At 40.9% G+C, this 15,068-nt stretch overlaps 1 protein-coding gene across 2 annotated transcripts in view; it reads right to left on the reverse strand.

Annotated features, from left to right (window-relative positions):
• Nucleotides 1-831: 831 nt before the first annotated feature.
• The window catches only part of LOC117452531 (sodium- and chloride-dependent GABA transporter 1), a 46,757-nt gene continuing 32,520 nt past the window's right edge, over nucleotides 832-15,068 (reverse strand). The window contains exons 7-14 of one of the 2 annotated variants that reach the window (XM_034091224.2): nucleotides 13,407-13,531; nucleotides 10,853-10,965; nucleotides 9,790-9,930; nucleotides 9,571-9,670; nucleotides 9,320-9,420; nucleotides 9,063-9,230; nucleotides 7,784-7,917; nucleotides 832-1,200 (exon numbers count right to left, since the gene is read on the reverse strand). In XM_034091224.2, coding sequence (XP_033947115.1) covers nucleotides 7,804-7,917; nucleotides 9,063-9,230; nucleotides 9,320-9,420; nucleotides 9,571-9,670; nucleotides 9,790-9,930; nucleotides 10,853-10,965; nucleotides 13,407-13,531 — 862 coding nt within the window. In that variant the 3' untranslated portion in view covers nucleotides 832-1,200; nucleotides 7,784-7,803. Of the gene's footprint in view, nucleotides 1,201-6,565; nucleotides 7,918-9,062; nucleotides 9,231-9,319; nucleotides 9,421-9,570; nucleotides 9,671-9,789; nucleotides 9,931-10,852; nucleotides 10,966-13,406; nucleotides 13,532-15,068 lie in introns of those variants that run through there. The other variant, XM_034091223.2, reaches the window with a different exon arrangement.

The raw sequence follows: 15,068 nt of genomic DNA on the forward strand, positions 1-15,068 counted from the left end.
GGCCTCCAACGGTTAGATGATGTTGCGATGTGTTTGCTCAAAATAAAACAAACTTTTGCATATACAACAAAGAAAATAGGCCTTTACAATATTCAAAACAAAGAGGCAAAACTCAAATAAAATAACAAACAACTTAGGTATTATTTCTTTCTTGGTAATGCTTATATAACTTCGTAACTTAAAGGGTACTTGTACGATTTGTATGTACGTGTACGTGTACGTATACGTGGGCGGTACAGTATGGTTAAAAAGTGTTCCTCGACGGCGTCTCTCAACAGGTTGCCCATCACTGTGGCTTTAGCACAGGCGCCGTGGGAATTGTAGTCCTTTATAGTACGTTGACTACAGACGTCACAATTAGCTGGCCTTTCTTATAAAATCAAAATACTGGCTCTAACACTCAGTCATGGGACTATTTGACGATTTACGATTAATCCAAATCAACAACTAAAAAGGGACACGGTCAAACAACATCTGCCACAAGTAAAACATTATGAATAGAAAGAATACCTTGGTTAAAATAAATTAGATCTACTAAAAAGCAGCCTACAATACATCTTACTGATGTACCTGATATGATTAGTTTTATTTTAGAATGGAAACCATTGTATAGGAAAAATGAATTGCTGCAATGAGCGATATACATGTAAACATAAATATACATCCATGTTGCTTGAAAAGTAAAATGTATCCCTGTTAGTGTATAACAGCAGTTCATTTTAGGGAGGAAGGCCAACTAATATCACGAGCTTTGGCCTCATAACCAGCACGAGGTGAGCTCTATTTAGGGACAAACTTGTTATGTATGCACACACAGGCTGAAGGAAAGCTCCGGAAAGTCCTAGTTAAACAAAGGCAGTTATGCAGCAGCAGCAGTCTCTGAAGCTCTTATCTGCATATGAATAGTTGGCAAGATACACTGATTAGCATTTTATTTGGTTGAAATGGAAACCATAAATAAACAAATATGCTTGCTCAGACAAATGTATTAAATGTAAAGACTGCCATGTAAAACCTTTGAACAGGCTGATGTGTTACATTAATTCACAAGCAGTGGGATTCAGGTCAAATGCTTTTTACATCCTCGTTCTTTGCAATGTTAATACAAACCTTTGTACCTTTGTTTTGCATATATTTCTACGCTGATTACACCTCCTCACTATAGAGAACTGTAACAACCCACTCGTGTGTCGGTTCTGCCTGGAGATTGGGAAAACACAAGAGAGGAAATCTCTAATTAACATTGCAGGTGCAACAATATTCCCATGAATTAATCACAAACTGGAGTTTGAATGTATGTACATACAGATATTGTTTATACATAGAAATCTGTGTGAGCTTGTATGATATATACAACCACCCATGCATGTACCTCTATGTGTAGATTTCTTACACTCACATTTCTTAAACGCTCATTGAGATGGTTCTGGTATCCTTCTTATATTTACTTTGGAGATTTAGTTTATTAGTTTGATCTCAAAACTTTACTTGTTCGACAGTCCCATTAGTCTTTTTGCCCTGCACGTCTTACATACCTTTACTGTAGGCTATATGACAATGCAATGACATCTAGTTAACTTCAAGTTGTCTTTTACATTACATTACATTTAGCTGACGCTTTTATCCAAAGCGACTTACAATAAGTGCGTTCGACCAACAAAATACAAACTTGAAGAAAACAGAATCATATAAGTACATCAGGCTTCATAGAGCAACAACATTTCAAGTCTTCATACACACACAAGGGTTTTGAAGAGTGACGGAAACAAATAAAGCTGATTTCACTAGAAACACAACAGGTTTCATTATATCTTCCTCATAGTAATCCTCCTCATATTTTGACCTCAAAGAGCTTGAGGAAAGTCCAAAGCAGCTGCAGTGAAGGACCACCACTATGAACTCATCATGCATGTGAAAGATGAGGCTAAAGATCAGGGGAAACTCCTGTGTAGCAGTATGTTATCGACCTTGATCTGTGCTTGTTAATCAGCTTTACACAAACATTCACACAGATAGACAGAAACACACACACACATATACCATCTTTCTTTTACACAATACACAGCAAGGAAGTATCAAATAATGGTGTGGAGTAACAGAGGAACACTACAGGAGGGAAAAGAAAAATAAGTTGTCACAAGGGAGTGAAACGTTGCCCCTTGAAGTTCATTAACAGACAGTAACCCAGTTTTTTTTTAAGCACAGCCGTTTTGTGGAGCAGCGAGGATGAGTGGATTTCCTGCACAATTTATTTCTACTCAAGCAAAGTCAGCCTGAGACAGCTCCAACAGCAGCCACTGGTTAACGTCTGCACACCCCTCATAGAGGAGATAGACCGTGACCTATCTCCCCTTCATTGCCCATTCAGACTCAAAAACACCACCCCTCCGCCACGTATAAACGTTGATTTACTGCCCCTTGAGCTGCACTGTCTGTGGCAATTCATCAACCAGCGTTCCCAGTGCTAATTTAGTGTGCATGATCCGCTGTCATGAGGGAGCAGGGAGGAGGTATTGATTAACACACAGTTGTGCTAAGGGCGCTGCTGCAGCACCACTCCATGACAAGAGGTCTGATTAACTTCCCCGGCCCTGGAGCACCGCATTCACATTTATCCTGGCTCTGCTCTGGTTTACACTCTGCAGCTCAGTGTCACTGAGACAGTAGATCGGGCCCAGTGCGGTCATCCGTTCTGAAAATATACGAACTGGTGGTGCTGGTAGGCAGTTTAAATGAAACCATTATCCCAAATCAATGAAACCCCCTTAGTGCATAGAAATGTCTTACTGTACGATTTCCAACAGGATTTATTAAAATCCAATACAACAACAGCAGCACATCCAAATGGAGTAATAAGTGTTTTTTTCTAACATTCACTCAGGTAAGAACACACGGCGAAATGTTGTTCAGTCATTCTGAAATGTTGTATTCAATGTCGCATGCATTACAACAGAAATAAAAAACACAATCAAACCTCTAGAACAGCATTAACAAAGCAATCAAGCATGGCTGGAGAGTTGCTGTAAACATGCCTTTACACATGTGTGTGTGCTGCTTAAATGACCCCTATGATGAAATATGTTGTCACCATTTAAAGCTGTACAAAGAATCATCAAATCATGTATTTAAGATGTACAATGTGACACAAGAGCAGAATAGATTGGTGTTGTTTTTGCGGTTCTACTGCCACCCAGTGACTCTGTGGGGTGATGCAGGCGACGCTGATATTTAGATATTAACACACCAGAGAAAGAAATAAGGCTTTTTATTGAACAAAATGTTAAGACACCATAAATCAGTGGAGCAACAACATACTAGAAATGAGATAACAAATTGCAAGAGAAATTAAACATATTTACTTGGAAAAACATTTGATTTTGGCAGAGATTTGTAGGATTTTGTTCAACAAACGTAAACATGAGAAAACAAACAAGCCCACCATACAAATATAGTTTTATTGCATAAAGTCTGATTAGCACGCTCACTGTTACATTGTGTGAGAACTTAAAACATACACACGTAACATATTAGCAAAACTGCCACAGCTGACCTCATTGATGGAGAGGATCAGTGAGGCCAACATTGTTAGCACATCACGAACGAAGGCAGCACCACTCCTTTTTTAAAAATTACCCACAACCACAGTATTTTCTTGACAAGATCCAAACACTCGACTCTACATCTCATACAGCTTACAACAGCAGCAGAATGTACATGCAACAGCCTAAATACAGGTTTTGGTTTTTGTATTCAATATAGAACATCTAAACACAAAACTTCTTTCATTAAAGGCACTTAACATTAAGTTCCAAGATGCTTCTCTTGTAACATTTCCCAAACCCTATTAAGCCTCAGATTTCTTAATTTCTACATGTTAGTTTCTTCCACAAATGTTAAAACAAATACATGTTGAGATGAAATATAACATTGGGCCCTCCGGATGAGGCTCTGTTTGATAAGCTACCTATTAAGACAGGAAAGGCCAAGAGCACAATGTAGGGCTCAACACTTTAGACAATCTCTTCTGGTTATTTCCAGTTGAGATAGGTCATCTACATTATATATTACCCAAAGCTTGCCCTTCCAACACTGACTAAACCCTTTTTATTAATTTGAACTGGCACAAACTGCGTTTAAACTCTTCCTAGACAAAGAGAGGTCAATCAATCATTTAAAAAAATAAAAAAATGTTTGCGGTGAAAAAAACGATACTACTAATGAACTGTTTGTCTTCCCTCTCCGTCAGTGAATACCAGCAGCTTCTGGGCCGATACCATCTGGACCGCTGAATGGAAAGGACACGTTTCCTAAAGATTATCTACACTCATCAGCCCAATTCAGCTTTGTGAAAGTAGATCAAAGGCACCACTTTTAATCTCTAAAACTCTTGAGTTGCCTGCTACATGATACTTAAAATTAAACACGCATGGCTGAAAAATAACATTAACCCATTTAGCAATCTGTAGACAAAATCCCAGGACAGATTCACTGTCCTTTGAGCTCAGTACTCATCAGTATAACATTAACCTGCCGAGTCTCCCTGAAGATTTACAGCAAACCGCATTGCACAAAGAGTGCATTTGAGAGAAATTGCTATTTGTCTGGTTCTGTTTATGCTTTTGGTTTTTATTTAAACTGTGAGTTTCATTTTTTGTGAAGGCAGTTTAGGCACTTAGGCAAGGAAAGTTTATTTATGTAGCACCTTTCAACACAATTCAAAATGCTTTACAAAAATGAACGACACCTTGACATCTTGAAAAGTGTCTTTATCTCCATCCCTTCAGGCTGGGATGCTATCTGTGTTCTAATTTAGGCTGGACAGGCCCGACAACCTGCTGCTGAAATGATAATGAAATGTCTTTAGTTGGAACTCTGGCTGGAGTTCCAACTAAAGACATTCTTAAAGTTAAAATGTGTTAGAGCATCTACCAGCAGCTGGGACATGATGTACATTTAGACACGGACACAACACGGACCACCTTTACACCGTGTTAAAGGGTAACAGTCCGTATACCCATTTACCTTTGCCTGTTATGTATTGGGAATAACAGCACACGTTCAGCTGCCAACAGTGGAGAAGTTATGTCTAACTTTTATATTCACCAACATTGTTGCCAGGAAAAGGCTAGTCACTGTGACCTTTTTACCTGTGGTGGACTATGGTGATTTGGTCTATATGAATGCACCTGCCCAGCCTGAACAAGTTAGATGCCGCATATCACAGCGCACTGAGATTTGTCACTAATTGTAAAGCACTTACACATTACCAGTGTTTCCCCTACCATTGTCTTGGAGGGGCGCTGCGCCCCGCCAACGGACCCCCGCGCCCCCCCTGAAATTCAAGGTGTTTTAAAAAAATTCAAATATTTTTTTTTTTAAAATCTATATATATATATTAGGGCTGTCAAGTTAACGCGTTAATAACGCGTTAACGCAAAAAAAAATTAACGCCACTAATTATTTTAACGCGATTAACGCATGTGTATTTTTTTCCCTCGGCCGCCCCGTAGTTTCAGAGCGCATCGAGTTTAAAATACCATCTACAAGCTGATGCTGCTGACAGCCCCGCTCCTGCCGCCCGCTTGTGGCAGACCACACTTCCACGCCCACCGGCAGGCACCGACTGGCCATCGGGAGGACCGGGAGGGTGTGTGTACGTGTGGCCCGAGCGAGCGAGAGAGAGACCTTACGTGCATTACCGTGCCGCAGTGTGAACGCGGCTATTGTTGTTGTTAGCATCTGGTGCTAGCTAGCTGCGCTAACGGATATAAGGAGCTGTTTAAATGAAAACAGAGTGCTGCTCTATCCACACAACTGCGCCGAGCACTTGACTTTATGCAGGAAGCCAGACAGCGGGACATTGTACGAGAAGTCAGCACACTCATGATTGCAGCAACATGATTGCAGCGTCCAGGCAGCTCCCGTTCACACACACACACACACACACACACACACACACACACACACACACACACACACACACACACACACACACACACACACACACACACACACACACACCATTTGTATTGTATGAGAGAGGTTCCAGGTTGAATTGAGGCAAATATTTGTAATGTTCAGAGGTTGTTGTGTTTAATATTCATGAGAATATTTGTCATTGTTCAAATGATAATAAACATTAGCATTAAGCATATGTGTCCACTCATATGTTGATAAGAGTATTAAAAACTTGAAAAATATTCCTCTAAGGTACATTTAGAACAGATAAAAAATTTGCGATTAATCGCGATTAACTATGGACAATCATGCGATTAATCGCGATTAAATATTTTAATCGCGATTAAATATTTTAATCGACTGACAGCCCTAATATATATATATAGCACCACATTGCAACTAATCTATATCTACTGTCACTTTTCACATTGAACATGTGCTCTTTTATTAAATAAACTAAACGCTTTCACTTTAAGTTGTGAGTTTAGTGTTTTTGACCCTAAGAAACACTGATGCAGTCATCAATAACAATAATCCACAGCTCCTCTCTCTGCTCCAGAGGATTTAAAAAAAAAAATATCCCAATGCCCCCCCCCCCCCCCCCCGCTCAGGCAGCACCCCCCCAAAGCAGTAAACCTAGGGAAAACACTGCATTACTGTACACTGTATACCAAGGCAGGTTTGCCATCACTCTCTGTACGGAGGCTCAGTCATTGGTACACGTTTATTTATAAAGCTTTGTTGGGTAAACTCCCGTATTATATCTGCTCTCTGATAACACAGAGAGTTGCAAGCAGCTATTGTCTGAGGTCACATGATGTAGTCTTGTTAGATGTGCCAAGAGCAAGGACTGTCTTAGGTAAGACAGCTTTTATGTGCGCAGCTCCACTTGCTTGGAACAATCTTCAGCAAGAATTGAAACTGAGCAATCTCATTCCTCTGCATGTTTTTAAAGCTAGTCAAAGTTAAATGCTCTTTGAAACTATGGGTACTTGTAAATGTCGATAAGTATGTAAATGTAGCCTGTAAATATGTTGTATGATGTCTTGTGTTGTTTTATGTTTCATGTGGAACCTATTTGCTGCAGGTCTCCCTTGAAAAATAGATCTATGATCTCAATGGGACCAATCTGGTTAAATAAAGGTTTGAAATGAAAATTGTTTTTGTATAGACTACTTCAGGTGCTGACCACCAAAACCAGAATACCTAGCCAATGCTCAACTCTCTCAACTTTTTAAGCAGATGAAGATTGCCTTAACCCTACATTTAACAACATAACAGCACGATGTGTTATGGATTTAAAGGCCACAAACATAACATGTAGGCCAAATAAGGCTTTATTTCCCAAACAGGGCTCTTTAAAAAGTTTAAATGCCTCTATCATTGATACCTAATAGACTCTTATTTACACATTGCTAGATAAAACATCACCACAACACAAACATACACCGGGCATTATTTTTTGGGAGGGGGATGAAATAATAATTTAAGTGGCTATATTTGTTTGGAATGATATATTCTTTACAGGGCAAACAATCACTCATACCTAAATTAAATAAAGTATTCTTTACTTGGTGTACAACATATCCAATCTCTTTAAAAATCTGTTTTCGTTCTCCCATCTGTAAAAGATACAAAGGAGGCTCTTTGTGCTTTTTAAGTCAACGGCAGCTACAAATGTGCAAAAGGTACAGTAAAGTATCGGTCTTTTGGTAAAACAAATATGATTACATTGTAATGTTATGATATACAAAAAGATTGTGTATGAAAGTGTAAATATGCCATCACCAGAAGCCCTAACACAGTTTGTTTTGTATATACGCACAGATGTGGTTGTATTGCTTGTCATGCCACTGAAGTCATCAGGTTTTCAGCCGCCGGGTTGTCTATGTTCTGTTTCTCCGCCAGGGCATAGTCAGCATCCAGGTCTAGTGTGGGAATCATAGCTGTTTTAACTCTCTGAGGGTGAGAGAAATCACCGTGTTAGAGACAAACCTTTCAGGAAATGTTTTGTAAGTACAAACGGAACAAAACAGTTTTTCTTATTTCCCCCAGCCCCGCTTTGCACAAAACACACTGATACCCGTTTGTTAGCCCCTGTTGTGACTGTATGAATGGCAATGTTTGTCTGTCGATCCATCACTTTGTTGGGCTCTTAATCTGATCAACTACTGGATAGATTGTAAAATATAAATATATGGTACAAACATGTGCTCAGGAGGAATTGTTGTCATCACATTATTTAATGACACATTCCTTTGCATCTATGACATTCACATCCGCCTCGTCCACATGTTCTTTGTTTTGTGTCACTCAACAGATGAGCATGCTGAGATGGTAAGCTTCATACTTAAATCCACAGCACGTTAGCATTGTACAGGAAGTCCGGCACTGCTGTGGGCCTTTAAGGCCCTGACACACCAAGCAGTCACCAGAGGACTAGCCGACGCTGAAGTCGGCTGTTGCCTGGCCGTGTTCTCCTGCGTTTTGGCCATGTGTCGCACGGGAACACACCGCACCGACTTCAGTGCGTGAGTGGCAATAACTCTCCTTACCAGCAGGCGGCGGTAGTGTGTATTCGTCATTCAAAAGAGGCAACAACCGGAAGACAGAGAAGAAGAAGAGTATCTTTTATCCGTAATATCATACAGAGCTGGCCTCTCCTGGATCAAGGTGATGAGCACGTCTTCGTTTGCATCATTCCAGATCGCCATGATGAGATGAAAATGAATAGCAGTCTGTGTGTGCCTTCTTAAATCGTTTGTTTACGTCCCTCACTTCCGCTTCGCTTCTCATGCACTGATTTGCAAGCTGAACAGCCAATCAGAGTGATTATTTGGTCCGACTGCCAGACCCGATGCATGGCCGATTCAACATGTTGAATCGGCCATGCATCGGGTCTGGCAGTCCAAATAAGGCGTGTCACGGTCGACGGTGCGGGACACACCAACCTGACTACGGCGCCGCGAATGCCCGACAGCCTCTGACGGCCTCTGACTCCCAAAATCGGGTTGGTGTGTCAGGGCCTTTAGAGCTCAACCTCACAGGCACAGGAGCCTTTAAAGAGCTCAACATAAGTTTGTCTGATAATGACTTTCACTAACCTGAAGAAATGAGCCTTTGTTGCTGCAGATCTCATGAATGGCTCCAATGGGGATCCACACAATGGAGACCAGAGAGACGCCCCAGCCCACCCCTTCAGCCCACTTCGGGTAGGTGTACGTCTCATAGTGAGCAGGAGTGTACTGGACAATGCTGGCGATCAGTATACACTATGAAGGGAAAAGGACAGTCTTAACAAATGTATTAAATAACCATCATTAATAATATTATTGCACAGATAATCTTCTTTAACCCTCACCAGCACCAATACCGGGCAGAGCAGCCCCCAGCAGACACGAAAGTAGATGTTTGCAGTTTTCCCCAGCATCCTCGTGATCATCAAGCAGATACGTGAGACACCTGATGGGAGAGGCTGATTAGACACTTGAGAGAAAACCACTAATTCAGATTTCTTCCCGTTGTGAATATATGTAAGAATTCAGTTGAATAAATATCCAGCAAAAGCAGATTTTGGTGGCGTCTGCGTTTGACCAAATAACGCAATCTTACCAAAGATCCAGCAGACAGCGACAACTTCGAAGAAAGCCAAGAACATGAGGGAGACCACGGCTGTGTAGTGGTCCATCAGCTGAAACACGTAGATACCTCCCTGTGCAGGTAGGACAAGAGGAAGACAAACATGACCAAACCATACCACGACTAGGCTACCACACATCCTCAGATATGTTTCTCTGAGAAGTAAAAGAGCTTAGCTGTCACAGACGGTACCTTGGTCACATGAGGAATCCCCAAGGCGAAGCCAACGATGCACACAGCCAGGGTCAGCAGCTCTTCTCTCTTTACGAAACGCAGAACTTGGGGGCCAAACTCATCTTTTATGAACGTGATGGCTACCTCAGCTGTGGCGAACTGTGACACACAAAAAAGCACTGCGTTTTAAAATATTAATGTGTCAAAAGTGGTTTCCTCTTGATTTGTTTTGGCTTTAAGTCATTCTAGCACTTATTTTTAGGATGCAATTATGAGTCTGTGCAAAGACCTGTGTAACCACAAAAGAAATTAATGCGAGAAAGGAATACAAATAATTGTTTAGTATATAAGGGCGAGAAGAAAAATATATCAATCACCAAAAGATTGCAGATTATACTTGAACCAATATGTATATTGACCATTTTAAATACAAAATAAAGGTTAAAGGTGGGGTAGGTAAGTTTGAGATACACTTTGTTATATTCCATGGAATGCTCTTAACATCCAGATAGCAATGAATATCTGAAGTGCTTTAACAAAAAATCCATTAAAAAAGTTCATCAGTGGAAGCCGTAGCGCTGTAAAAAGCACGACCAATCACCTGAGCCGGCCCGGCTAAAGTAACTGGATGGCCTACCTGCCTGTCAGCCTTCCATCTGTGCACAAACTTATCCTGTGGCCTCATTGGTCATGTGCGCGTTCGTGTGTGTTGGAGGAGGGGCTCTGTGAGGAAGTGGCAGATTTTTTCCGGTTGTGTATTTTCAAATTCTAGCGCACTCGAGCCGGTTTCTCCAAAATGACCTACCCCACCTTTAAGTTAAATACACCTTCAAATGGTAAGTGATTATTGTTTTCCATGCCAATGGCCAAAAGGTGGACACAGTTGGGTTAACAGGCAGAGACAAATAGTCAACCTGAATGTGCACAGTTGTAGAAACCGGGGATACATCTTTTGTCATTTTTATGAAGACATGAGTTAAGTAACGTAAAACTGTTTTGCACTATTCCCCCATATCTGCCTGCTTCCTTACAAACTAAAGTCGGGCCACTGTGTTTATACGAGTGTGTGAGAGATGCTCACCTGGCTGTCCAGGCCCAGACACAGCAGCATGAAGAAGAAGAGAGGAGCCCACAGCTGATGGACGGGTATCGTGGAGAGGACTTCAGGGTACACAACAAACACCAAGCCAGGACCTGAGACATCACACAGTACAGAAGTTGTTAGTAAGCCTAGATGCACATTTAAACAAATATACCCAAATGCAGGTTCATGAACCTGTGGTTAAACTTAGCTATTTTCCAGTTACTAGTTGAAAGGACATGAGGAGTTCAAGAGCACCTTGGTGTACTTATTGGGGAATCTTATGTTGTGCGATGTTTGCGCCGGAGCCGCTTCATCCAGAAACAGCACTCTGTTTAGCGAGTTCACACGGAGACAAGGAATACAGTCTTTGGACTTTAATTAGCTCGAATGCTTCTTACAACAGCTATAGCAGTATTGAATCATGAATGCATGTAGAATGATTGCATCATTTATTCTTCACCGACGCACATGGTAAACAAACCGCTCGAGGACCCGCAGCTGCCCACTCCAGCTGTCCCCAAATGTGCCCGACCAAAGAACACAAACGATACAACGCAGACTAAAGAAAACAAGGGGAATTTACAACAGTACTATTTAATTGAAGGACAAGACCAAACAATACTTTTTTTTACACGCTATGGTTATAAAAAATGAATGATGGTGTGAGTTACGGCTACTAAAGGAAGACAGAGTGCATAACCCTGTTTGACTTGTTGACTTGTATAGCAAGTTGTACATTTAAACAGGATGCAATGCCAGTGTTGTATCGTGATTGCAGGTTAAAATCCTTTACATGCATTGAAGAAGGTCCTAAACTCAAACACTAAAAGGATTTAGAGGCATTGCTTTTCTTAGGAGGAGGAATACAGAAAATGCATTGATTGGCCCACCCTGACTACACACACAAATTATATACTTTTAAGATCACTCTTTTGAAGAAATGTAACCGATGATCAGCAAAACATATTTACAAGAAGATCAGAGGCCTGTACTACGAAGCTGGTTCAACCTAACCTGGATATGTTTGAGTTAGCCGGTTGGCCTAATCCAAAACATACGCGCTCTCGCTAAACGGTCCTACGACGCGGGTTATCAAGTGGATTGCTCAAGCCAGCCGTGTCCTATCTAGTTAGGTGCGCGTTCACATGAAAGGGGTGGTATTTGGAGCATTCGACCAATCACAAACATGGAGAAGCGTACTGACAGCGCAGCGTCATACTTGCTGAATGAAAAGTGAACTTTAATATTAGACATATGAAGAAGTTAAACTTTAAACATCCATGACTTAAACACTTTATCCAGGATCAAAGCCACACAGCTGCACCTGCAAGGTGAATACAGCTGGAAAAAGAAAACGTGTTTGAATGCGTACATTAACAGGTTTATGATATCACTGCCCGTCTAAAACACGATCTGACTTTAATTACATTTGTCTCGAGTGTTTCGTCAACTGAATATGTTGCTTAAAATAATACTTCTGCATACAGTATGTGACACTGTGAGTGTTGCACGGCCAGATACGGCTCAGCTGACTCAGATCAGGAGATATGTGATACATTATGATGTGATATGAATGATAATGGGACACATCGACGTCTGCACTCAGTGTACTTATGTTGTGGCAGATATTTAAGTAAGCTTTCTTAACGCTAATGTTATAATAGTCAGATTGCTCTGAAGATGGGAGGTGATATTCTATTCATTTTCACGTTCACACAGTCGGTGATTTTTGCCGGCCGTCTTTCCTGCAACGGCAGTTTTTCTGTATTTCCTTTCTCCTGTAATATGACTTGATCGCTTTAAACTCCGCACACTGAGCTCTGATTGTTCAGCAGGCGGTGCTTTCACTGAGTTGATCAGTCTGGTTAATTGTAATGCACGTTTCAAAATGATGCCGAAGTAACAACATACTGATACCGGTTAGTAAAAACCATGAATTAATTAACAAGTCTGCAGACAGACGGCAGGTGAAAACCTTTTAAAATGCGTGTTTTCTGAATGGAGATCAGCTAAGCTAACGCAGTATGCTCCGACCGTCCACACTCACAACAACGGCCTATACAGACATAAATAAACCAGCGACTGTATTCGCCATGACACAGGCAGTCTGTGGTTTGTAATTGTTTAACTTTTTTATAGTTTCTGAACAGATATGAGGAGCTGTGAGCTCTGAGGGCTAACAGCTAACGGCTGATGTTGTTTTTCTGTGGTTCGCATTGAAGATGACGTCACGGCTCCGCCTACACTGCGTTACTATAGTTACTACCCCAGTTCCTAAACTGTAATGGAAACGCAGCATAAATGTCCCTGAATGACCTTGCTACTTTAAATATGCACAGCAGATGTGCACGTCTTGAAATCTGTGGCTTGTTTCTCCGTGAAAGGGAGAGCAGAAAGGATCCCAGGAGGATGAAAGGAAAACAGAGGCTGGGATATATTTGTGTGTCCCTCTCTATTTATGTTGCACTCTGAAGTCTTAGTTACATTTAGTCCATGATAAAACAAAGCTTTAAAACTGCGGTGCCATTTTATTTACGGGCTTTATGCTTACCATCTGTTGCTATGTTGTCCACCGGGAGGTTATGTATATGAGCCATGTAGCCAATAGCTGAGAAGATCACAAACCCAGCCAGGATACTAGTGAAGCAGTTGGTGAACGTTACAATCAAAGCATCCCTGGGAAAGAAGGAGGACAAAATAAATAATGTAAGCGTGCTCGTGGTCATGTTTATTCTTGTTAAATGTCATTTCAATCATTCAGTTTTATTTGAAATACGCTCTCCTTTTCCAAAAACTTTGCTTACTTCCATCGGCTACCAAGGTGAATTTCCCTGTCGCTCACTATCCTTCCCGCATGCTAAGTGTATTTAGTCCGTTTTCAGTCAGTCAAGTTGAAAAACACTACATTGTAATGAATGTCCCACATCTTTTATAATGTCTCAACACCTAACATTACATACTGTATGTCACTAAGTTCTTAGGTTGCTGCTCATCCTTATAAGCCATGGTTGTGCACTTACCTACACATTTGTCTTTATTTTTAGTATAGTACAACTAATGTGTGCTTTTCTTCTCAACATTTAATAAGTTAGTTTATTCTTTATTATTGCATGCCTTCTTTTTACCCGCCATGACACTTTTTGTTGTAACACTGTACATTTCCCCGCTGTTGGACAAATAAAGGATTTCTGATTCCAGTAGTAATAGTCAGATCGCTACTCCTGCTGATTTTAAAGCTAGGTCTGGGTTGGGTTTCATCCACTTGAATGTGCGCAGTCTGTTAGGTAAACTAGGTAAACTAGATTTTGTCCGTATCTGGGCAAAATCGACTGACGCTGACTGTTGCAGCCAATTTGATGTATTTTAATATTTGTATATGAAGGTCCTGTGGCTGTGATACTACTGAATTGACCTGGGCATAGGCGGGGACTCAGCCAATTTCAGGGTACAGCCTACTATTTAGGGAGGACACAGGTGCACAGCATTAGGGATTGGGAATCACCAGAGGGAAGCCACACAGTTTTTCAACCGTGCGTGTTTTCGCTTATTTTCTGTTTGTTTTGAGTTCATTTTGGTTTATTTCTTTATCACAGTTAGTTGTTTAGTTATCAGTTAAACACCCGGCTCTTGTTTTGCTGTCATCATCCTGCAATCCAAATAAACATCTTAAATGCATTCAAAGAGAAGACCTGATTTGCTGTCAACACCACGCGTCTGGAAAAGCTTCACACCATATCCCTCACTGGCAAATATTTGTTGTTCGGTTGCCTTTACACTGACGTCATTGTCTTATCTGAAACATGGCTAAACAAGTCTATTTTGGCCTCTGACATTGCCTTAAATGGTTTTAATGTGTATCGTACCGACCGGCCTAATAAAGGTGGTGGCGTTGCCATTTATGTTAAGAATAAGTTCAGTGTAACCACATTAGTTTCCAAATCGATCAGTAAGCAATTTTAATTTTTAGCCATAAATATAGAAGTGGCAAAGGGTCAACAGGTCATGGTGGTGGGCTGTTACAGACCCCCCTCAGCTGTCAAAGACTCCTTGTCTTCACTAGCAAATCTTTTATCACAACTAGACTACAGGGAAATAGTGCTACTTGGAGATTTTAACTGGGACTGGTTAACTGCAGTGTCAGAGGATTTTAAAAACCTTTGTATCTCATTGAATGTTACTCAGATTGTTGACAGTCCTACTCGCCCAAATATTA

The sequence above is a fragment of the Pseudochaenichthys georgianus genome, chromosome 9, assembly GCF_902827115.2.
Source record: "Pseudochaenichthys georgianus chromosome 9, fPseGeo1.2, whole genome shotgun sequence".
Classification (NCBI taxonomy): domain Eukaryota; kingdom Metazoa; phylum Chordata; class Actinopteri; order Perciformes; family Channichthyidae; genus Pseudochaenichthys; species Pseudochaenichthys georgianus.